General features: G+C 40.4%; 1 protein-coding gene across 1 annotated transcript in view; it reads left to right on the top strand.

The window, feature by feature from the left end:
• Positions 1-26,111, top strand: part of LOC122801240 (FERM, ARHGEF and pleckstrin domain-containing protein 2-like) — a 963,231-nt gene that overhangs the window by 728,628 nt on the left and 208,492 nt on the right. The window contains exon 11 of the mRNA XM_044070791.1: positions 13,390-13,472. Coding sequence (XP_043926726.1) covers positions 13,390-13,472 — 83 coding nt within the window. The remainder of the gene's footprint in view (positions 1-13,389; positions 13,473-26,111) is intronic.

Below are 26,111 nucleotides of genomic sequence, written 5' to 3'. Positions count from 1 at the left end.
ATCCTCTTCTATCACTATTGGAGCTCATCTTGCAATTAATACAAGTACTCATCTTTTCCTTTGTTCCAGGTATTCTGTTGAATACCCACCCTGAAAACCTTTCTTTATCAAATTCACAAGTTCAGTTATTTCCAGTTGCGTCTCCTGTTACATACCTATTTTTTTTAATATAATTCATTATTTCTTTTTTTCTATTTGTGTGAGACCATTGACATTTCAAGACATTACAGAAAGCATCATTGTATTAAAAAGTTGTTCTTCCCACCTTTTATGTACAAGAGCTTTTTTTATTAAATGTCTAGTTCCAGCTTTTGTGTTACATGCACACACTGTTTGGCAGGTCGAGCTGTTATACACTTGTTTCTTCTCATATCTATTTGAGCATATGTCACGTTACAAAACTTTTTGTTTTATTGAAAGTCCACAAAAAAAGTACACCCCCTAAAACCTATTAACTTAATACTATCGCACAAAACTATGTACATCTTCAAATATTGAAGATTTACCCTCCTAATAGGAACAAATGTCCCAAACTGACAGCCACATTCAGAGACACGAGTTAACCTAAAAGAAATGTTATCTTTGCTAAGATGCATGGTGCTGTCTGGTTTTCTATTACTTTATAGCTCTCCCAGCTGGGAAAACACTTGAATGCTTTCAGAGAACATTATCTACTAGCCAATTTCTCTTTATCAGATTGTCTCCATGGAGACATGAGGGCCAGATACAGAATTGCTATTAATTTTACTAAGTGCTGTCTGTTTTTTTTCTTATCTTTATAACTCTCCCTGCTAGAAAAACACCTGAATGCTTTGAGAGAACATTATCTTCTAGCCAGTTTCTCTTTATTAGATTGTCTGCATGGAAACATAAGGACCAGATACAGAATTGCTACTAAGCATACATTTATTTGCTAGAAAAAAAGTGTTATAATATTCAATGTTCTTTTTCATTTACTTGCTTTTTCTTAAAACTTGCTAGGTCAAGCTAGGGGCCTTAATCTAGTCATTCCCCCATGCAAGAATGAGAAAAAGCACATTCATTTTCTTTTGTCATGCTCTTTAATTAACTCCGTCTTTTCTTCTTGTTTTTACATTGCAGTGCCCACACCTCTCAAAACTGAACAAAGAGAAAGAGGGAAAAAAAAACAAAACAGGAGCACCTGTCCACAATAGTGTCCTCATTACACTCAAAAACAATGGAGAAAACTTCACTTTATAGCATGCAAAGAAAAGCATGCACTATAAAATAGTACTGATAAGAAAAAAGAATAGTTTTACTTAGTTAATTTTTCACTGTCCTGTTTTTTCAGAACATTAATGACATGAAGTAGGGTATATGCTTTAGAGTCTTGCAGAAGTCCAACAAAATCCAAAAAAGGCCAATATTTCCAGATTTTCTTGTTCTGTCCTTTTTCAGAAATGTAGTTATTGCTTTGCAATCCTACATTTCTCAGTTTCCAAGTTACTGGTTTTATTTCTGTTCATGTCCATTTCCCAAATCCTGTCTCTGCATAATTTTTCAGTGTGTGTGGAGTTACTGTGATGTATTTCTTTTTGCTGACTATTGGCTGGGGTGGCTGTAAGAATAAACTATTTATGTTGCAGGTAGGAATGGGGTGAGTTTTTGTGATGTTTTTCCTGTTTCTGTCTGTTTGCTTGGATGTATTGGAATTATTGTGGTGTGTTCATGTTACTGTGTATTAATTGGAGTAGTTATATCAAGGAGCTGTTTATCTGTAATCATATTGATTCTGATGTTTGTTGGAAATCTGTGGAGTTGTTATGGTTTCTTTATGCTATCTATTGGTTATGGTAGCTGTAGGGGGAGGGATTATCTACCTTTAAATCTGTAGCTGTAGGTGGGTGGGAATGTGATTTAATATGGAAGTTACATAGGCATGACCCAGCCAACCTTCAAAAAACAGTCAGATGTAGCAGCTCAGTACCCTCAAGCACTCGGGTGATTGAATGCCAGTTGAAGAAGTTCATTAGTTATTTATTGTATTTTTAGTGCCTAAAATGAGTCAAGAGTTTGAACCTGTAGAAACAGCTAAGGAAGAGTTATTTGTATTACTGATTTTTATCAAGTATACCTAATTAAAAAAGTGTTTCTTTACAGACTGAGGGAAATTAGTGTTGTATGGAAGACACTTTCCAGCAACTAGTCCATGAGGAGAGAGATTCACATACACGTAAATGTAGGGGCTACAGAGAAATAAACCCACAGCTATTCAGTCTGGAAAGTTTCAGTAAGACATGGTAAAGAAATGTTTTAGCATCTCGGCTTCCAGGAGGTAATATCCACAGGAAAAAAAACACCTTATATATCATTATCAATTAAGCTGTTAAACAATTATGCAATCAAATAAATAACACTATCTCATTACAAAAGATACTTCCAGTTACATTCTTGATTTAAACCAGCAGGTGTCATAGTATCACACTTCAAAATAAAAACAGTTTATTTACTTAACCTCAATGACATTAGCAGCTTTTATTTGTTCCAGAATACACCCTCTTAAGCCTGTATACATGTATATATGTATTTATGTTGAAGTACAATACTATGACACCTGCTGGTTTAAGTCAAGAATGCAACTGGAAGAGTCTTTTGTAATGAGATCATAGGTTCATAGGTGTGTAGTAGGCCAATGGCCCTGGAGCCTTTGCAAGCCTAGCCATTAGAAGTGCCCTGGCATCATGCCTCTGTTAGTTCTCATTGCCTTTATCAAGTAGAGCCACTGGAGTGATCCCCGGGGTGAGCTTTTTATTTCCCATCCACTCATCAAGATTTCGCTTGGTGAGGAAGGATTGGGATTTCTTTAGGTGTTAACATTTCTAACAGGGATAGGTCAGACATGGCTTTGTAAGTCAAGCAGAGATCACCTCTTAATAGATGATATGAGACAGAGAAAAGCTGGAGTTTTTTGAGTCTGTCCATGTAGGGCATGTGTTTAAGGCCTAAGATCCTCTTCCTGAGGTACTTTTGTGGCCTTTCCAGCTGTTGCAGGTGTTTGAGGTATATGCCAAATGGGGCATTATACTTGATGATTGGTCTAATGAGGGAAGAGTAGTGAGAGATTATGAACTCCCTTTTCCTGGTTGCAAAACCCTTGGTAATGGGATGTGCCACATAGGACTTTCTGACCACAGTGGCAATGTGGTGGTCGAAGGAGAGGTTGCTGTCAACCTGTGCTCCCAGATCTTTTATAATGCCTTCATTGTTCAGTGGGCTACCACCAGTGTGGTAGTTAGTGGGAAATCAGTTTTTCCCAAAGGGAATGACAATGCATTTTTTGGCATTAAGCTTAAGGCCATGGTTTCAACACCAGTCGTTGGTCTCAGTGAGGCCTTTCTGTAGGATGTCTATATCACTTGGGGAGTTAATAATGGCTCCCAGCTTGTAATCGTCAGCGGCCTTGGTCAGATAGAGTCCCTCTGTGTTGGCCTGGACTTCTGAGAAGTAGATGCCAAACAGGAGTAGACCCAGGACCGACCCCTGTGGGACTCCACTCCTGACTGGTCGGCAGTCTGACTTGGAGTCTGCTACTTTCACACTGTGGGTTCTATCTGTGAGCCAGTTTGCAACCCACCTAGTGATGTAGGGGTTGATACCTAGTTTGGTGAGTCTATCAATAATTCCTGATTGGGAATGGTATCAAAGGCCTTGGCCAGATCAAGGTAGGCTGTACTGCCTTGCTCTCATCCACAGCTCTGGTGACTGACTCAAAGAAGTCAACCAGGTTGAGCAGGCATGATCTACCCTTCACAAACCAAATTGCGTGGGAGCCAGAGTTTGGAAATTCCCTATAACCTTGTTAATTAGGTCCATGATAATGTGCTGCATATCCTTACATATCCGACTCGTCAGGCTAATGGGGCGATAATTCCTAGGGTCTGTAGTCGCTCCCCCTTTATGGATAGGGATGACTATAGCAGTGCGCTATTTTGTAGGGACAAAATTTGAGGTGAGGCTGTGATTGAACAGGGCACACAGGTGTGGTGCCAGTTCACTTTGTAGTTCATGTAGAACACAGGGGTATTGTCCAGTCCCATGGAAGCTGTATTCTTGGCCTTCAGTAATGCAGCTTTAACCTGTGCTGCAGTAATGCTGGGTACCTGGCATTCTTCCGGTATTGTGATTGTGGGGGGTAAAGTTGGCACTGAATCTGTCGGCCAGTATGTTGACAATATCTGTTGGCTCAGCATAGGAGGTACCATTGTGCAGTAACTTAGAGCAAATCTGGGTATTGCCATGGAGATTCTTGATATAACTGTAGAAGGCTTTGTGGTTGTTCTTAGTGTCTGCCACAATTCTGCCTTCATAGATAGCTTTAGAGGTTTTGATGAGGGATTTCAACTTTTTGTTGCGGCTAATAAGGGAGTTTTTCCAGTCTTGGGACTTCACCTTTTTCTGGAACAGTTTCTTCCTTCTGGTTGTAGAGTTTCTTAATGGAAGGGGACTACCAGATTGGCTTCCTTTTTTGGGGGGAGAGCATCTTGGTTCTGTTGTGTATGGCTAGTTCCATGCATTTATGTACGTGTTCGTACAGTGCATTGGTGTGTGATTCTGTGGTCATGCACCTATTTTCCCTTTCATGAGTGCCGTGAAGTTAGTCAGCTCTGTTTTTAGGAGCCCAAAGTCAGCTTTGGAGAAGGTTTTCATAGTGGTTACCTTTGCTGGTGGTGTGGGTGAGATGTGGATTTCCATGGTAATTAGTTTATGGTTGGATCTAATCAAGGAGGAACTGACTATTGATGTTGAGCAATGGTTGCCCATGTTAGTAATAACTAGGTCAAGGATTTTGCTTCCTGTAGTGGAGGTAAGAATGAGCTGGTCCAGCACATTGGAATTAATGAATTCCAGGAAGCGTTGGTCAGGTGTATTGGTGCATGAGTAGTTTTCCCAGTTGATGGAGGGGTAGTTGAAGTCACCCAGTATAAGAGTGTTGTGTTGGACCCTAATAGTTTCCAGGGTGCTTAGGAACGTGGAATGAGAGTCTTGGGACATGGTTGGGGACCTGTAGCAGGCTGCAGCCTGAATCGCTGTCTTACCCACTGTTAGTTGTACCTGAAGCATCTCTGATGTGTTATGCTGGGCTACTAGTCTGGGGGTGTGCATATCCTTTATGAATATGGAGACGCCACCGCCTTTGGAGCTTTGGTCCATTTTCTGGGGCCGAAAGGTGTGGAATTAGTTATAGCCTGGTAGCGCAGGTATGCTTTCTGCTGCTTTAAACCAGGTCTCCATTACAGCACAAATGTTGATGTTTTCCATTTTGAGGAGTGCTTCTAGTGAGTGCATCTTGAGATTTAGACTTCTAGCAATGAGCAGCATGACCTTCAGATTGCATTTATTTATAGCTGTTACGGTGGTAATTTGTTCTTTGGAACACCACCTAAAAAAGGAACTATATGAGTGGCAAGAGCCTTATTCAGAAACCTAGGGGTGACAGATGCAGGCCATATCTGGCAAAGCATCGAGGTCTGTCAGTCTTGTCAACCCAAGTAGACAGATACTGGATCCCCTTAGAATGACACCAAAAACTTAGCCAGTTGTTGGCCAATCATTTTCTGCTTGTACTGTGGTATCATTCTGGGTGACGGTAGGATGGTGCATAGGGCTAGGGTCATACCTGCCTGGGCCACATAATCTAAGAGCTCCTCCATGTCTCTCTTCATGTAGTCCCGGGAGGTATGTCTCAGGTCATTCACACCCACATGGACAATGACAGAGTCATACTTGTACTTATTGTGGAGTGACCTGAGTGCGTGTGTGGTAATTTTATTTATTTTATTGTATAATTGTTTAATAGCTTAATTGATAATGATATATAAGGTGTGTTTTTCTGTGGATATTATCTCCTGGAAGGCTGTAAGCGGATGCGCTAGAGAGTTTGTGAGTTTATTAAACTGCTACATTTTTACTGGTTTCACTGGTTTTGGTCGGTTTGTTTTGTTCTTCGTGTTTGGTGGTTTTGAAGGTAAAGAAATGTACCTGCTTACTTTGTGTAGGTAAAATATGGTAGTGCTTTGGGATTGCTAACTGTTTTATGTAGTGAACTGTTGTACCTGAATAACAATGCAGAGAGGGGCAGGTGGGGGAGCACTGGCAAATGCACAAGGGCTTTAAATAGGTCAGAAATGGTGGCACTTCATTTGGTCCCATTTCCGTGGAATTACAGACAGTTTTGTTATGCTGTGGTAGGTGGACTGTAACTGAATAGCAGTGCAGCAAGGTATGAAGTTAGAGGAGAACTGGTAATGCTCTAGAAGGATTTGAGTAAGTCAAAAATGGCAGTGCTTTTTGTTGGTTCCTTTTCCTTGGGCATATACAGACTTTTTATTGTGCTGTGATACTCTTCTGCCTAAACAGTAGTACTATTTTGGGAAGGGGACACCGACAGCATACTCAGACACTTTGAATAAATAATAAAAATGCTTGTGATTGGTCTTAATTTCTTTTCCTTATAGTGTTTTGCTTTTAGCAAGTGATGGAAAGTAAAAGGTGAGGAGGTATTTCCTGTTTTAGCTATTTCTGCTACCAATACATCTCAACCTGCAGAAGGTGAACATCTGGACAAAGCCACTTTAAAATTAGATAAATCTGGCTAAAAATCTGGCAGCTAATCGGAATGAAATTTGCTTATATAATAGTATAACCTCTCCTGTAGGATTATGAGCTACTACCATTCAGAAACGCATTAAAAAGAATGACAAAATAACACAGAATATAAGCAAAATAGTCATGTTTTATTCAAATTAAGCTTTGACTATGCCTGACAAAAAGCAGAAAAAAAAATTATTTCTTCATAATGCTCACACTCAAGACACATTCGCAGTGAAAACTAAAAGGAAAAATAGAAATGCAATATATATATATATATATATATATATATATATATATAGAAGAGAGAGAGATGCATATATACATATATATGTATATGAAGGGGCATTGGTGGCTTGATGTCAAATAGACTGTCAGTGGCACAGCCCAGACCTACTCGTATGTTGTCTTATATTTCATGGCTTTATAGTTCTTGTGCACACTGCACAGTCGTATGATTCTTTGCTGTCCATAGCTGAAATCAAGCTATCCTATGCAATATCACTTTCTTGCAAGTGATGCTTGCTTGTTTAGTAATTACAAGATTGTGTCTTCTATCCTATTACATTTGCTCAGCATCTACTGTCCTCAGAGAACACCCTGATTTCATAACTTGAGTATCTGCTTACAAATCAATAATATATAATTCGTCTACAAATGTGTTAAAACCTTTGATCTGCTGTATCCTACAGCTCATTGTCCATCTTAATGCAAAATGACTGTTTACGTATGCAGCCACCAGTGTATGAAATACTGTTATTATTTTGCATCAAAACCATTTGTGGCTAATTACATACTTCAAATAAAATAAAAAAATATTTAAAGGGACCACAATTTCGTGCTGGTCTTGTTATTTCTGAAAAAAAAATTGCATTTTCTGGGGAATTAAGGGCAGTTGAGAGATCTGCAGATACCTTGTTGACTACTTGCCAAAACCCTTTTCAAAACTCTTCAGAACCATCCATTCATCTCTTCTGAGTAATATTAAATTAACTGCCTGCACACAGAGGCACTACAGCATACAGAGTAGCTACGGTGGGCAGACTTATCCATGCTTAGGTGGAGAGCATTTAGCTTTAAGACCATGCATCTAATTGCTTAGGTAAATAAAAGTGATACAGAATGTAAAAATGTGGACTTGTTGCTAGTGTATATTCTGCTCTCCATTCAGAAATCCCTAAATCCAAGCATACTGAGAGATTTCTTTACAAGGATGAAAATATTATATTTCACGGTAATATTGTTTTATTTCCATGTAACTTCACAGCAGCAATCTTTGGTATTGCAGCTGGGAGCTGTCTTACTGAAAAAGTGTTGGCGAAGTTTGTATTACTTATTCTTCTGTAGAATATTTTTGTACCAAGTAATTATGTAAACCCATTATTCATTATCCTAACTAGATTGTGGCTGGAATGGGGCTAGTTTTCCCAATTCACCTCCCTGGCAAATACATTAATTTTAAAAACATCAGTTTCTTTTCTCACAACTTTAGCTATGGTTATAAGTAAAACTGAGATTTTTATTTGTAAATGTGCTTAGGTTTCTAATTTTGTGTATGATTTTTACTACTAGCCTAGTAATGTTTGTGTGTTTTCCATGGTTTTATCATCATATTGTACTACAATACACTTTTTACAGTGACATTTTGTTTTTTTCTTAGCACACCACCTGTTCAGTTCTGCAAGAGTATCTCTGGGATGTGTCTGGGCAGTCATGCGTTGTAGTCGTAATAATTATAGTTATCCATGTAAGATGATAAATTTTAATGTCAGCTTTACAGATGTCGAAGAATAATAAAAATTACCTCAGGAGAGCAGATCTCTGTGATCTACCATGTGTTATATCTATCTGCTTGGACAGTTCTCTGACTAGTTTCATGTTTGTACTACATAACCATTTGTGTATGCAGTGTACTACTATTTATTTAATTCTGGTCTCATCATTACATCCTTTTTAATGTCATTATGTGTAAGAATGCCAAGTGCTTTACCAGACCAAAATGTTCAGTGTGAATAGATTTAACCTTTTATAATGGTGGCTGAGTTTTTCTCATTCAATACTTGAACGTTGAGTCTACCTTCAGCAAAGCATGCTTATTTTCATCTAATAAAACTACGTCTCCAGCATGTGTTTAATTTATGAGATGGTCATTTACAGAACTTTATAGGTGTGTACTTGGCTAATGGCCCTGGAGCCTTTACAAGCCTAGCCCATAGGATTACCCTGGCATTGTGGCACCCGACCTTAGTTCCCCAGTGCCTCTGTCGAGTAGAGCCGCTGCAGTGAGCCCCAGGGTGAATTTTATATTTCCCATCCACTCATCAAGATTTCTCTTGAAGAGGGCCAATGAGGTGCTCTGCTTGACATGTATGGGAAGTCTATTCCTTAGCATGGGCAGTCTCTGGGTTATGAACCTGTCCTTCCAGCATGTTCTGTTGATTGTGGTAATGAGGTTGAGGTCTCTGGCGCGTGTGGTTCGGAGGGATTGGGATTTCTTTAGATGTAGCATTTCTAACAGAGCTGGGTCAGACATGGCTTTGTAAGTCAAGCAGAGATCGCCTCTAAGTAGGAGATATGAAGCAGAGAATAGTTGCAGCTTTTTGAGTCTGTCCATATAGGACAAGTGTTTAAGGCCTAGGATCCTCTTTGTGAGGTACTTTTGTGGCCTCTCCAGTTGTTGCAGGTGCCTAGTGAGGTACATGCCATGACTGTCATAATGAGGGAAGATTAGAGGGAGACACTGATCTCTTTCTTCCTGGCTGAAAAACCCTTAGTAATGAGATGTGCCACGTAGAAGGACTTTCTGACTACAGTGGCAATGTGGTGCTCATAAGAGAGGTTACTGTCAACCTGTGTTCCCAGATCTCTTATAACGCTTTCTGTGTTCAGTGGACTACCATCACTGTGGTAATTCATGGGAACCAGGTTTTTCCCAAAAGGTATGACCATACATTTTTTGGCATTGAGCTTAAGGCCATGGTTCTGACACCAGTCGTTGGTCTGAGTGAGGCCTTTCTGTAGGATGTCAACATCACTTGGGGAGTTAATAATAGGTCCCAACTTGCAATTGTCTGCAAACTTTGTCAGCCAGAGTCCCTTCATGTTGGCCTGGACTTCAGAGAAGTAGATAGCAAACAGGAGAGAACCCAGGACCGAACCCTGTGGGACTTTACTCGTGACTGGATGGCAGTTTCACTTTCATACTGTGGGTTCTATCTGTGAGCCAGTTTGAAACCAACCTAGTGATGTAGGGGTTGATGCCTAGCTTAGTGAGTTTTTCTATGATTCCTGAGTGGGGAATGGTATCAAAGACCTTGGCCAGATCAAGGTAGGCTGTAGGAACCACCTTGCCTTCATCCACAGCTCTGGTGACTGACTCAAAGAAGTCGACCAAGTTGAGCAGGCATGGTCTACCCTTCACAAAACCAAACTGTGTGGGATCCAGAGTTTGGAGATTCTCTGTATCCTTGTTTATTAGGTCCATGATGATGCATTCCATACCTTTTCATATCAGACTCGTCAGGCTAATGGGGCGATAGTTCCCAGGGTCTGTAGTCGCTCCTCCTTTGTGGAGAGGGATGATTGAGGCAGTGTGCCATTTGGTAGGGACAAAGCCTGAGGTGAGGCTGTGATTGAACAGAGCACACAGGTGAGGTGCCAGTTCACTGTGTAGTTCATGTAGAACACAGCCAGGGATAATTGTCAGGTCCCATAGAAGCTGTATTCTTGGCCATAGATAGTGCTGTTTTAACCTGTGCAGCAGTAATACTGGGTGCCTGGCAATCTGCTGGTATTGTGATTGGTCCTTTGGGGGGCGGGGGGTATAAGTTTAAATGTTAGACTTATCAGTCTGAAAATGTGTAGGGTATTATTTTGTAGATGGGAGCTATAAGGACAAGTTTCTGTGTGTCAGGTAGACTATTACTTTTAGTGACTTTATTAAAAATAGTAGTACCTGCTATACTCTGCTGCCCTGGAGCTTGTTTAAAATCCTATGAGAATATTATCTAGCAACCTGAATGTATACAGTGAATTTTTGTAAGTGCATCTTTAGTAATATCTTCATTAATTAAATGAACTGTCTGTCTTTCTAATTTATTGTAATTTTTTTTTTGCTTTTAAAGTACAACTTAAAATTTCTGTCTTATTACTGTGAAAGTTGCATCATCGTTTGTTAAGGTGACACTGCCATGTATTTCGTTTCTTGATTTTGTGTACATAATTATGAGATATGTTGTAGTTGTCATTCCTTTTGCTGATATCTTCTTCAAAAAGGCATTGCATCTACTGTCTTGCAGTTTTCAGCAACCTTTCTCTCCTGATTTGTTAAAAAATGGTTTGGTAACTCATACTGCTACTTGACTCATTAGTTCTCTAAGAATTATAGTCTGACTTTCCACAGCTTTGGACTTCTATATTGTGGAGCTAGTTTCCTGTCTGCACTGAAGATATTACTGTCTTTCTGTCTTTGTTAATATGACTTGCACATTTAGTATGTGTTGAATATGATCTTTTTCTGGTGTGATATTGGAGATCATTCTGGCAATGATATTATCAGAAAAGGTCACCACGAAGGATTTGCACATTTTACTTCAGTGATAGTGACTGCAGTGGGGCATGAGGACCCAGGTTTTGTTGAGGTTCCTGCTCAGCCTTGTCTGACTCTGTCTCTGGAAAGTGCTGATACTATGAACCAGTTACTCAGAATTTTAAAGTGTTTTTACCTGCACCCACGTGTGAAACTCTTCATACCCAACTAACTTGCATATATGCACCATCTCTACACTTGCATGCATTGGAGGAAAGTGGAAATTCACAGTTCAGTGAAGGTGGTTTTCACCATAACCATTTTGCAATGTTTGGATTCAAATGTATTGTCATCAGTCAGGTGTCACATTCCCATACCTTGTGTCTTTTTCCCTACTTCCCTGCTTGTCAGTGCCTTTCAGTGACTGACAGTGGGATAGCAGTCTCAATACCAATTTCTGCTTCATCACAGCTGGACACCAGTTGCAACGCATCTGCAGGGTGCCAGCTAAAGGCTCTCGTGACTAGTGATTTCTCTTCTGTCCTCGATAGGTCAGCTATCTTAATCCAGAAGGTGATATTGTAGTTAAGGAGACAACAATTTTGGCAATTTATAAAACTAAAAGGAAAAAAATGTCGACCCTACGACATAGAGGAATGACATCCTAATTGCAACACAGATGATCCATTTCTTTGTTTCATTTTCTTCATCCTACATCACCCTACCCCAGTACCCACATCCATTGACAGGCTTACCAGCCTTCTCCAAACACCCCTGGGCTTTCTCCATGTGGGCAGGGACAGGTGCAGATCCTAAGAATGTTCTGGGGGAAGCGGTCTGTCTATCACACCATCTTCTTGGGTATTTTCCATTTATGCCCAACCCTATTTCCTTCTTCCCCTTTGATCTGTTTGGTTACATCCATGGAAGGTGTGCAGTAGGGACATGTTGACTTATCACAACACCCTCACAGCAACACGGTCAGTGTTCCCACCCTAATCACTCTTAGGATTACTCCCCCATCTTCTCACGTCCTGACCTCCATCAATGATTGTGTGTGGAATGCCTACAAGATCAACTGTCCCCCGGGATGGTAACAAACATGTCTCCCCTGTCATTCTATCAGTCTACCAACCACTAATCCAACTAGGTTCCCTTGACTATAGTAAGGCCTTGTCCATGTATGTCACTGGAGAGGCTCAGATGATTCAGGATTTGTCTAGCAGCTCAGGCACTAGAGGAAACAGTGTTGGGAGAGAAAGCAGAATCAGAAGGCAGTGCTTATTTACATCTCTCTCTCTATCACTGTCTGTCTAAAGCAGGAATGAATGGGGGTGTACTGGAAGTCTACTACCCACTGGAGACTTGAGGGTAAAGAAGAGAATGGGGAATTGGTAGCATGGGTACATAGACTTTGAGGGGTTAGCATCACCAGTATGACAGCGAACTCCTTGCAGCACCCCATTATACATCCATGCCTCTATTGCCTAAAACATCAGGGGTGAGGCATACTCCATTAGTTCAACAGTTGGATACAGTATAATGAACCTTTGGGTGTTTGCTGTTCTCCTTAGTAGCATGTAGTCTAAGCTTTTAAAGTTAAGAAAGTCAGTACTATATGCAGAGACAAGACCCATCCTGCAAAAATAGGTGCCCAGGAAGTAACCCAACATTCGGTCAACCTGGAGAGAAAAGAGGAGTAGGATGAGGAAGGGCACTGGCTCACCCTTCCAAGCTGCAGCAAGTCGAGTTTCCTTCGGTCCCTCTATGTAGATAAGCTGGTATCTCACACACACTCCCACTTTCCACAGTTGGCTTTTTCAGTGCCCAGTTTGCTAATCATTTCTGGGTCACAGTTGGGGCTTCATCTTCTGCATCATGGAGTCACGCAGGCTTAAACAGACACATTTAAGAAAGCCCATATGAGAAAGAAAGAAATTCTGTTTGCCATTTATAAAGAATTATGAAATGAAAATTATTTTTTCCAGAAACCATTGTTAACTGAGCAAGATCACAACCCTACTGACAATTATTAAAGTATTTTCTTTTATCACATGAACGTTTTCTGATTAAAATTGTTAGGCATTTATAGTTGTATGATAATTGTTGTCTTATAGTCAATTTTGATTTACCCTTTTGTGTGTGTGTGTGTGCATTTTGAATTTATTCCATTGAGTAGAGGTCTGTTATAAGAATGTGAAATGAAGATAAAGGAAAAAAAAATAACTGTTAAATCAAATCTCTAATTGCAGATTGAGGAGAGTACAGAGGAGTGGTCTGTCCCACACTGCTTTACTATCTATTCTGTTCAGAAAAGCATCGTTGTGGCAGCCAGGTAAGCTTTATTGCTTGTAACAGGCCACCAAAATGTCAAGTGCAATATGGTAATGCAAATACCTTTTTTTAAATCAGAAGTGCAGTAACCAAGAATAACCTGCTTGCTTTTTGTTGTATACATTGTTTGGATAAAGATATTGCTCTAGAAGATTATTATATGTGACTGTTTGTGTGCCACTTTTGTGAGATTATGAACAGAAGAAAATTTTGCAATTCTCTGCTTGTAATTCAATTGGGATAGAGACCTCAGAAAATGGCAATACATTCTTGTTCATCCTGCTTGCTCAGAAGTCATTAAGAGGGTTGTACAGTTTTAATGGAAAGAGAGGGGAGATACCTGTATGCAACTTTTTATAGTGAGAGGAAGCGTGTATGAATGTATGGTGATTTATAGAAGCCAAGTACATTTGACAGAAAGCATTTGTTCTCTTCCTGAATTATTGTAGAAAAAGTTTCTGTTACCCCATCCTTATTTTTATGTGACCATCTCCAGAGTCATGTTTACCCTTGGACTGTGTGGTTTACTGAAAACTTTCTTTGGTAAACAACATCTTGACCGGAAATCATTCAGATGTTCGAACAGGTAATTCTCCTATAGTGTTTACCAGCAGTCTGTTAATATGGAAGTATTCATCATATGAATGGAACTATGCAGACACCGCTTTTCGTTTTGCCTGCTCAACTTATAAGCAAGACAAACCTAAGTGATAGACTCAAAATGCATCACATACTTATCCACTTTACAGTTTGCACTTGTGTGCAGCATTACACATGCTTGTTAGTATCAGGCTTGATCACATAAGCTCTGTTAGGTTGCATTGAGCAGCAAGTGTCAGACGAATTTCCGGGCAATCTCAGCACTTTAAGCAAGTACTAGCTTGACAATAATCAACAGTAAACTCATATGCTGTGGTACTAACAACATAAGTAGAAAACTGAAAAGGTATGTAAAAACCTTATTACTCCCATCACATTGTGCTGTCCATCATGGCAGTGTTCAATAACCATTTAAGAAAGCTAATGAAAACACTGCTGCTGTACTAAACCAGTGTTTATGTGGACCAAGGGAAGCAACAAGAGTGTAGCTGTTTTCTGCTTGAGTGACTTGGTTTAAATATGTTTAAGGAACATGGGGGGGAGGGTTGTTGGACAGTCCTTGCCTTCAAAAAACACATTTTCTGTCCTGTTGCATTGAAAACTGAAGAAACGGGGTAAATTAATTTGTAAGAACAGGCCTGTCTTCGTTGTCATGGCCATGTAGTTGTGCAATAAGTTTACCTTAGTCTGTGTACATAAGATTGCTTTATTGTCCCTCTTTTCATTAAACTATTGGCCATGCTGTGTGAAGTATGGTTAAACCAAGGCAATTAAGTTGTTTTTTGCACTTAGTAATGCAGGCATATTTTATATTGATTTAGCTGTGTAGCTTACCTCTGTATTTGTTTCTTGTTGAGCCTTTCTTTTATGAAGAACCCATTGTAAGCTCATGGTAAATCACCCATGACCTGTTGGCCCTTCAACATACATTTTCTATATTCACTTTTATTTTTCTGACCACTGTCCTAAATAAGTGCCTCATGGACTGACATTTAGAGGCTGCTGAATTAAGACATTTAAGAATTGCTGTCTACGCTGGCACCACCCAAGGGGCATACATATATAAATGGTACTAGTATTTTCCCACTAACACAAACCTGTTTTTTTTGTTTAGCTTTTTTTCCTGTCTCTAGTGAGCATTGTTTTCCCATGGCAAAAATAAGTCATTTGTCTAATACAGTAACATTTTGACTCTTTGCCAGTGTCAGTTTTCTTATTCTAATACTGCTTTACACACTGTCTGTGGACCTTTGATATCCACCCCCCCTTTTAAAAGCTGCATGTATCTGACATTATTTTTCTAAAGTTTTTGGGTGTCGAAGACAAAACTGTAATGTCATTTCAACAGAGCTTTCTTGGGCTTAATTCTAAGCCTGATCTTGGACTGAAAATTACATCTGGATTTACTGTTTTTTGCTGGAACTTTGAAATGAATAGGATCTTTTATAGCACTGGTTGTGATGCTTGCTTGAGTTTCAGAATAATTTTCTTTTTGAGTTCTGAATTTGCTGATAACAGTAGTTCTCAGTCTAATCATCAAGCTGAAAAGATATTGTAGCTTAGAAGCTAAGCTTGACCCAGGCATGATCATTGACGATTGGGCATGAGTTTTTCCCTAAGCGCGGTGAACATAATTTCAGGGATCGTAACTGTAGTGCAGGGCCAAGTATTTAATTGGTACTTCCAGTTGTGCGACTGGTATAGAAGAGGGTTGCCACCAGAATGTGTTGTCTCTGCTTTCACAACCTTTTGCTTCCTGCTGGTAATCATCTGAGCTGCTTGAACTGGCTGGTCACAAGAAAATTTTGTGTATTTTACCTTCACTTGTGTCTCTGAATTTTGTTCTTTCTCTCCAGACAGTGCTTGCTGAGCATTTATCATTCTAGGCCCGGCAGTAATTCATGTTTCTCCTCATCATATTCACTCCAAGTTATACTGGATCATTTGGCCCTGCAGACTAGGAGTAGCTCAGTTAAAACAGGTGGTGTGTCTTTTAATTGCTACCAGAGACAAAGTCATGGTTCTGGGTTTAAATATATAGCACTGTCATTGCCTAAATCTTCCTGTGTTACGTCTGAAGAACAGTGTTTTAATGTTGCATTTTCCCCACCTGTAGAAATAACAAAACAGCAATAGAAATCTTAAGTTTTATACCACCCTACTGCTGCTATAATTCCCTGTGCTACTGTGGACCTTAACCTGTCAACCTGGAGACATCAAAAATCTGGACAAAGGCCCATGAAAAATAGGTACCACTGGCCAAAAATGTGGATGTTAATTAACATAATTGCTGAAAATACAAAAATAACACAAACTATAACCAGAACAATAGAGTTTTATTTACATTGCATTTGAACTTATATAAAGCTTTGCACTTGCATAAAACTAAAATATCCTGTTCTGTCTCAGTACTCTGTAACTGCAGTTTAAGGACAAGTATGAACAGACAGAAGGACCATACCGAATTACCCAGTTTTTACGAGTTTTGGGGTCCAAATAAAAGGGTGCCATGATTCCCGAGTGGCACCCCTTCATTCCCGATTTTTTACATTTATTTTTTAAGTTTTTAAAATACCGCGCTGTCGGAGCTGACGTCATCACATGCGTGATGACGTCAGCTCTGTCAGGGCTACCAGCCACTCAGAAATGAGCTCAAGGAGCTCACGTTGTAATTTCCAGCTGGTTTGGCTGCAAATGCGAGCGGGAAATCTCGCTTGCGATTACAGGGAAGTTCATCAACAGCAGCACTCACTTTAATGCAGGCAAAATGGAATTTCTGATGTTTGGATGCTTGTTTTGTCCTCTGATGATGTTAACAGCAACAGTGGATGCGACAAGATTGCAAGCATATTGCATCTCAGGCTCAGCTGCTCAGTAAGAGTGCATTATTTTTTTTATGTAAATTCAATGCAAGTCAGACTTATTTAAATTTTTATGCCCATGCAAAATCAGTTCTAAATGCAATGTATATATATGACATTTTGCTGATGTGGTACAATTAACATTTACTGAACCAAAAGTTTTATTTTATTTATTTATACACAGCTACCTCTGCTAAAGTTTTATTTTTGTATTTATGCACAATTATCACTGCTAAAGTGACAGAACAGCTTTTGGGGACAAAAATATAATTTACCGGGTTGGGCAGAACTAGCTATACCGGCAAATCTGTCACCTAAAACTGGAAATAAATCTAATCTTGTAAGATTTATATAGTTATTTGTAGGGGGGGAGGGTAAAGTGGTCATCCTTACAGTTTATCCTAATAAGGTGCACCTATGATGGGTTACCTTTGTCTCTGCTGAAAGATACACTGTGAAATATGGGTACTAATATGTGGTATTGTATATGTTGTCTGATCGATAACTAATGAAAACAGTATGAATCTCTTATTAACTTGTTGTAATGAGGAGGGACCTGTGACCCTACCTCTGTAAGAAACTGTTAATTGCATGTTTACATTGGGCTATAGACAAGTTATATGCTGGACTGCATCTTGACAAGAGTACATTTTATGGGTTCATCAGCTTTGCAAACATTATGTAACATATTTTTCCATTTATACTTCATGCAGGTGTGGATCTTCTAATCCAGTTTGACTGTTAATTGTGCTGTTTATAGGCCTTCACCAACCTTACTGTTTGAGGTTTGCCAGTACAACCCATGGATGTCTGGAAGCACAACATACAGGGAGTAGGTGACAGGCTAGTTTATTTTATGCAGTGAAACAGTGGGGGCCAAAGATGGAGGGCTTGCTTCTTTGATGTGCAGTAACTCATTTTTGAGAATTGGAGTTATGAACAAATAAATGGTGAATAGCATAATTCCATGTAGGATGCAGGCAGAACTCTCCTTGTGTGGAAAGGAGACGGGGAGTGTCAAAAATCTGAATAGATTCAACTCAGGAAGAGGAGATGACAGGTAAGTCTACAGAAGGAATATTTTCTGGGGGAGGGCAAGGGGGGTATACAGAAGAGACTGCTGAAAGTACTTACTTAGAATGCAGGATAAATGGGATATCCAATGAAAAGGGAAAACGTTAATTAAGAGACTGAATAGAAAAAGTAGAGATGTGATGTTATTTCATTAAACAAAAGTGAAACAAAAGAAAGCATGGAAGTTAGGGAAACAGGGGAAACAATGGTATATTTATGGATATAGTACCATGACAGGTAGAAGGATATGGACTGCAATGATTCCGGTTAGGAAAAGTTTATGAGCAAAAGTTTGTAATGTTCCAAAAAATTCCACTGGGAAATGGGTAATAGCGTGAATAGAGAATTTTGGGAAGAAATTAAAGATTTGTTACATTTGCAGTCCTAGTGATGATTCTCCCAGTTCTTCGGGGAATTTCATGAGGTAAGATTTAGAACTGCTAGGAGAGATGAGTTTGAAATAATTGGAGGGGATTTCAATCTGACTGTAGATTCCCTGTGGGATAAAAAAAATAAGGAAGTACAGAGAAGACCCGGAAAGCACAGAAAGCGGTGACAGGATAGGAGAATGATGAGGGATGGGGGGATATATGGAGGAGGATGGAGAAATTAAAGAGGAAATATTCTCTCTGTTTCTCTCTCTGTCTCTGTCTAGATGGGAAGAAAAACAGGGAGGTAGATTAGATAGGTAAATTCTTACAGGGGAAATAACATGTATGGTTAAGAAAGTGGAAATAGGAGATAGGAATATCTGTTGAATCATGCTTTAGTGAGGCTGTAAGTTAAAATGAAGGAAGATGGAGGAGATGAAAAATGGTGGAAGTTGAAACTCTGTTTTGGAATGGTGGAGAAAGAAGAATAAAGGGTGAAAGTATGTTGCAGGTGGGAGGTGCTGGGGCTGAATTCAATAAAGGAAATAGGAAAGGCAGGCACATGATGGACTGCTGTTAAATGTGCCTGGAAAGGGCAGATTTCATATGATGTATTTTAGAGAAGGCAGGAGATGGAATGGTTGAAAGTACTTATGAGGGAACAACATATAAAGATAAACAATGGAGAGAAACTAAAGTAGCAGAGATGGGACTGGTATTATAGTGATGGGTACATGGGGGAAAAATTGGGAAGGCTTTTAGCATGGAAGCTGCACAAGAGAAAGCAGAGCTAGAGTATAGAAGGGCTGAGAGGGAATGCCAGTGCAGACAGATATGAGAAAGAAGGCATCAAAGAGGCAATATGGAGCTTCTGTAATAAAATACATCAGGCTAGGGACCCATGGAAACATGAGGAAGACTGAATGAGAGGAAGAAAAACACTAGGGGAAGCCTTCACAAGTACTGCTGCTTATTTTGAGAAAGATTGCATAGTGAATGCTCAGCATGCTGCCACAGTTACTCGCACCCATAATCTGATTCTCCGGTATAGGTATAGACCTGTAACTGCAAATGGCATCAGTATTTTTAAATACAAACCAGACATGCTAAAGGTTTACTTAAAATACATACTGGCTGCATGAAAAAGGAAATGAGTAGGGCAGTAAGTGGGCAGAAGTTGTGCATAAATAGACTGACTCACAACCTGGGTTGGGAGGGCATTATTGTATTATGTGCCCCACTATAGCAGCAAATGACAACCAGCAAAGTTTTTCACAAAATACGCAACTGAGGTGCAGTTTCAGATGAGCTGGTAAGTAGGGAAGAATACTAAACGGCTATGGACTGGAGAATTGTTTTGTTACAATGGGGAATATATACACACTCATACTCAACACACATCTGGTGTTAGTTGTTTGTATAAATGTACTTTAGTTGCTGCTTAGTAATAAGCTTTTACCTTGTTTTTTCTATAGCACTGAACATTTATTATACATCTACACACTGCCATTCTCTCTGTACCATTCCTTTCATACTTTGGTCTTCTGCAGTTATTTTTTTATTCTGCTATCTTTTCTTACTGCTTCTTTCTATTAATGCAGTCACCCACTTTCATTGTTGCATTTGCCCATATTCTCTTAAATTCCTTTGTTTTCCATTCTTTTACTTTATCCATTCATTCCCTTGGCTCCTATCTCCTCAGAAATATCCTTTCCCAGTTCCCACTCTGTTTTTGTATGCATGCAGTCCTTTTATTCTGGTGATCAGTCCCTCCTACAATATATAAAATGTAAAAATAAAATCCAAATAATCATTGTATTAGTAAAGCAGTATGCACTCGTTAGTGTTTATGGTAAATGGGGCGAAATAGCCAGGTAATGGGACATTGGAATGGCTGCAGGGGACTCTAGTGCCATATTTTTGGTTGTCTGTTCTTCAGTTTGCGTTTGAAAGTTGATATCCCACAATTCCATTGGAGTGGGTGGGGTTACATAATTATATATGCAAATTAGATGTTAAGCAGCATACAGATTTGTACCTATTTTACATGGACCTTGTCCAAATTTTTTGATGTTTCCAGGTTGAGAGGTATGAGAAGGACAAAGGTAACCTCTGTCATGTCCCTTTAAAAATTTCATAGGAAAGTGAGAGCACCACATTGCATCTAAGCTTTATGGATGGATTCATACAGACAGATTCGACATGCACCACTTTAAATCTAAAGGAAGTCCATGACACATGGATGGGGTAGCTACACAAATACAGAAAAATCCCATCTAAGGTTTCACTTAATGTCTTACAACAATTTGTAAGTCACTTGTTTTTTGAAGTAATTAAGTATATATGGAAATATTGCTTATTTTCATAATTACTAGCAAAGAAATAGCAATATTTCCAGTATACGTTGATACAAACCAGCATTGACAGTGAATTGCCCTGTCTCCCATGATGGTGTTTTACACACTGCACCTCAATAATACATGTGTGTCTCAGTTATGAAAATATGAACTTAAATTTGAAACTTTGAATAATTGGTGGCAAAGATCAATTTCTCCACTGCAAGACATTCTAGACTAACAATCTTATTGTCATTTTGTTAGTAACTCATTGCCCTTTCTAATATTGCTTATTATTAGCTGGTAAGTTACTTAGTTAACAGAAGCCAGATCCTCAAAAGTTCTGGATGCCATAAGGTGATATGGGTGTGAACTGGAAGTATGCAAAGCATTTAAATAACTCACGTACATTTATAAATACGCTTAGGTATGTGTGTAGTAACCAGAGCAAGTGCCTGAGTGGAACATGCAGTTCTATTGTAGCAGAACTATATTACAAGGTGTAGTTTCAGAGAGCACAAGTAAACTGAAATGCAAACAAAATGCTTTTATTTCAAAGTATGCACAGAGAGACAACTACAATGTAATATATCACTGTGTTAATACAAGGATTACATAGCTAAATATATAAACCGAAAAGGACGTAACCAAATGTACTATTAAACATATTGCCTAGATCTCAAAGATATAGAAACAACCATTCAATAGTTGTCAGGTCAGTCACACTTCATTAGCAGATCTGGCAGCATTTATAAAGAAATGATAAGGGGAGGACAGAGGCAGAATTCCAGCTGCAAAGCTAAGGAGTATTACATGGATCTTGCAGACTTTTCAGAGAATATACAAATAATGAGTAAAAACTGTGAAATGGACTGTGCTTGCTAGGACCACTCCCCAAATGAAAACCTATTCTAAAGCAGGAAAAACCTAGGTCTTTCACCATAAATAAAGAATGTCAAGGAGACATGGCTGTATATGATGTCCTTCATGGATGCATCTGCAGTCATAACAAATGGGTTGTCCTGTCGTCAGGCAGCCCTTCGGTCGGCCGGATTCCAAAGTCTGGGTCCGGCTTCGGCTGATGTCGCACTTCACCCGACGTCATCTCTGCTGGTCTTTGGGTATAAAGGCATCAGCCGACGCCATTTTCCTCAGTCTTTCTTGCCGTGGCGCAAGCAGAAGCTGTTCGCAAGTGCCGGTCAGTCAGATCCAGAGATTACTACTACCGAATACTACTTCAAGACTTCTAAAAGCTAAGTACCCGTTGGGGACTCTTTCTTGCCTCAGCCGATGTCAGAAAAAGTCAATAACTGTTTAACTTGTGGGAAACAAATACCTCATAAAGATTTCCACTCTTACTGTTTGCCTTGCTTAGGCCCAGACCACGACGTAGCAGCCTGTTCGGCCTGTGCTTCCTTCAACCGACGAACGCTTAGGCGTCGGTCGGAGTTTGCTGAACAGTTTTTCGGCTCAGATTTTGCGTACATTATGCCGTCGGATCCTCCGACTACCCAAATTGTTAAAAAACGCAAAGAAAAAGACCGACACTCGCGGTCCGCGGTTTCGGCCGAAACCACGGTTAAGCAAGCCGCGAGTGTCTCGTTTTCGGCCGAAACCGAGCAAACTGGTCAATTTTCAGCCGAATCCATGACAACTACTGAGGCTCCTGCTACCTTACCTGAATCAGCCTCAGAAATTTTACCTACAAATGTGGTTCCTAGTGATTTATCGGACACCATTCCTTTGGATGTCTCTACCCAGCACGTGGTGCTGCTAGGCCTCCTGCAGCCATGTCTATTAAGGCCTTTGCCAGGGCTAAAGCAGCCAAATCTGCTAAATCAGTGCCTGTTAAACCCCCCTCACACAGGCCCACTTCTAGTTCACAAATGCTTACTCTGGCAGAAGATTTAATATCCTTAATTAGGGGATCCCAATCTCACCCAGACAGGGCCTCTCAGCCCCCAGAAAAGAGACCTAGAACAGAGCCCCCCGAGCCTGTGTCCTCTGATGATTCTGCGGATGACTCAGACATTGCAGACCAGCCAGAGGCTCCTTTTTCCAATTATGAAGATTCCGATGCTGAAGAATCCATTCCAGCTGCCTCTCCACCAGAGGAATTCTCCTTTGGGGAAACCTTACATGCCATGAGAGAACAATTCCAATGGCAGGGACAAGATTTCTCTGATTCAAGAAAAAGGCTTAGGACTTTTCTGCACTTACCACAACACAGGCCCTTAGCTATACCTCCTGTTCTGCCTGTTGTGGACGATGCATTTAATGATGTCTGCACTGCACCTGATTCTTTACCTCCAGCCCCTGCCAAACCAGATAGATTTTACAGGGTACCAGACACTCATCACCACCTATACAAGGCCCCACTTGCAGACCCCAAAACTATATCCCAGGGGCCTAAGGCAGTAGCCTCGACCACAGCAAAAAACCCTATTCCTCTGAAAGGGAATCCAGGTCCTTAGAGATGGGGTAAAAAGTCTACACCTCTGCTACACTCTCAGCTAGAGCTTTAAACTGTCAGTTTCACATGATCCAATACCAAGAGTTTATGCTTGATCAGTTAATTAAAAAGCTGTCCACTGATGAATCTTTAGATAAGAAAAATGTATTAGAAATGGTAAATAACATCCAACAGGTTAGTAACCATTCCTTAAAATGTGGCTATGATGCACTGGAGGCTTCATTTAGATCAGCCATGACTGGCACAGTGATAAGAAGGCATGCATGGTTGAAAGAACAGGTCTTACCGGATCATGTTAAAGCAAAACTATTAGATGCTCCTATGGATAAGGCCAGTATATTTGGGGAACCTGCACAGCAGGTAATGAAGAAAATGGAAGAAAAGGCAAAATCTGTACAAACAGTTAAGGATTTCTTACAGGTTCAGCCCCCAAGGTTTAGCAGGAACTGGCCTGCCAAAAATTGGTCCTTTCCTGACTCCACAAGATCTCAAAGGGGCAGGAATAGACGCTCTAGGGGCAGAAATCAATCCAGAGGAGGTGCCTACAGAGGACGACAGTGGCAAGGCAATAACCGAGGCACAGACACAACCACTGCCACTGCAACAGGACAATCACAGTGACTTGGCTCTGACCCCGCCTACCAGGGAGCAAATAGCAGCACCATTAGGCGGAAAGTTAGCCTTATTCTCGAAAAATTGGCACTACATCACAAAAGACAAGTGGATTTTGCAAACCATAGACCAAGGCTACCGTTTCCACTTCCACACTTTACCAGTAAAAAGAGGAATGCTAAACCTGCCTCCAAATCAAAAAAATAGAAGCTCTGCAGCAGATAGCGGAATTATCAAAGATGAGAGCTGTGGAAAGAGTACCAATAACAGAACAGGGCAAAGGATTCTACTCCAGACTCTTCCTAGTGCCAAGAAAAGAGAAAAACTGGAGACCTATTCTCGACCTGTCCATCTTAAACACATACATCATTGTCCCAAAATTCAAAATGCTGACCCTACAGCAACTTCTTCCCATGCTGGGCAAGGAGTGTTGGCTGGTAACTCTAGATCTCAAGGAGGCATACCTGCACGTCCCCATTCGACCAAATTGCAGAAGATACCTCAGATTTCTTGCAGGATCAGAGCATTATCAATTCTCAGCATTGCCCTTTGGCTTATCTACTGCGTCCAGAGTATTCACAAAATGCCTGGCATCAGTAATCGCTCACTGCAGAGTACAGGGAATCCAAATTTACCCATACCTGGACGACTGCCTGTTACAAGCGGACAACAAAAGCAAGCTGACAACAGACTTACAAAGGGTCATTTACTTGCTACAAGCCCTGGGATACACAGTCAATTTACAAAAGTCAAGGCTGATACCATCCCAAACAAGAACTTTCTTGGGCGCGGAATTGGACACAGTAAAACAAATGGCATTCCTAACTGCAGAAAAACAAAAAGAGCTCCCTCTTTACTTCTTGGCATTAACAAAGCAGACCAAACTAACAGCAAGAAAAGCTCTGCAGGCTTTGGGCTTCATGGCATCATGCATAATCTTGGTCCCACATGCCAGACTGCATATGAGAAAGTTACAGTGGTACCTAAAGAATTTATGGTCTCAACACAGGCACAGCTTAGAAACAGAAATACCACTAATCCCATGCCTAAAACAGGAGTTCCTATGGTGGGCTCAAGCATGCCAGGCAAACCCAGGCTTACCCTTCCACAACTTTCGAACAAGCCAAACCATCACAACGGACGCCTCAGACCTAGGATGGGGGGCGCACATGCTGGACAAATGCGTACAAGGACTGTGGACTCAGGACCAGCTGCACCTGCACATAAATCAAAAAGAAATGCTGGCAGTAAAACTGGCAATCCAAAAATTCAGACCATTCCTCAAAGAAGGCCATTTGATGATAAGGACAGACAACACCACAGTCATGTGGTACATCAACAAACAGGGAGGCACTCATTCATACCCCCTATGCAGAATGACTTTGGACCTTTGGAATCTGGCTCTCAGCTACAACATCCAGTTACAGGCAATATTTGTTCTGGGAAAAGAGAACACACTAGCAGACATTTTAAGCAGAACCACCTCGGATGCTCACGAATGGATGCTACACCCGAACATCTTCAAGGCCATCACAAAGAAATGGGGAATGCCACAAATAGATCTATTCGCTTCCCCACTCAATCACCAGCTCAAAAAAATCTGCACAAGGACATTCCACCCACTTGCATGGAAGGTGGACTCTCTATCCTTCAGCTAGAAAGGCCTGACAGCATATGCATTTCCACCTCTTCCCTTGATGCACAAGGTACTACTGAAAATCAAAGAGGAACGTCCAAGGATAATTCTGATAGCTCCGAACTGGCCAAGACAACACTGGTACCCATTGCTGAGGAGCATGTCTCGGGAGAAAATGTGGTCAATACCACTGATGCCTCTGATGTTAACTCAGAACAACTACAACATCATACATCCCAACCTAAAAACCTTGCAACTGACTGCCTGGAACATCACATAGCAGCAACTAACCCAGACCTTTCCCAAAGGGTTAAAGACATTATCCTTGAAGCCCGCAGACCTTCAACAAGAAGGAACTATGCAGGAAAATGGAAAAGGTTCGTCATTTGGAGTACTGAAAGAGGAAAAGATGTGTCGAACATAGATATTGCTAACATTCTGGAGTACTTGGCAGAGCTTCTACATACAGGCCTGTCCTATTCCTCCATCAAGATACATGCATCAGCTATTTCAGCAGAATACAGCTTTGATCCTCCTGTCTTTTCACATCCTCTACTCAGGCAGTTCCTCAGAGGGATTAAGAATGTAAAACCTCCTAGGAAACCACCATTACCAGCATGGGACTTGAACTTTGTACTAGAAAAGTTGACACTCCCTCCGTTTGAACCAGCAGCAAC

This window comes from Protopterus annectens, chromosome 4.part1 (assembly GCF_019279795.1).
Source record: "Protopterus annectens isolate FY-2018-M chromosome 4.part1, PAN1.0, whole genome shotgun sequence".
In the NCBI taxonomy this organism is placed as follows: domain Eukaryota; kingdom Metazoa; phylum Chordata; order Ceratodontiformes; family Protopteridae; genus Protopterus; species Protopterus annectens.
This window is presented reverse-complemented; position numbering and strand designations above follow the sequence as displayed.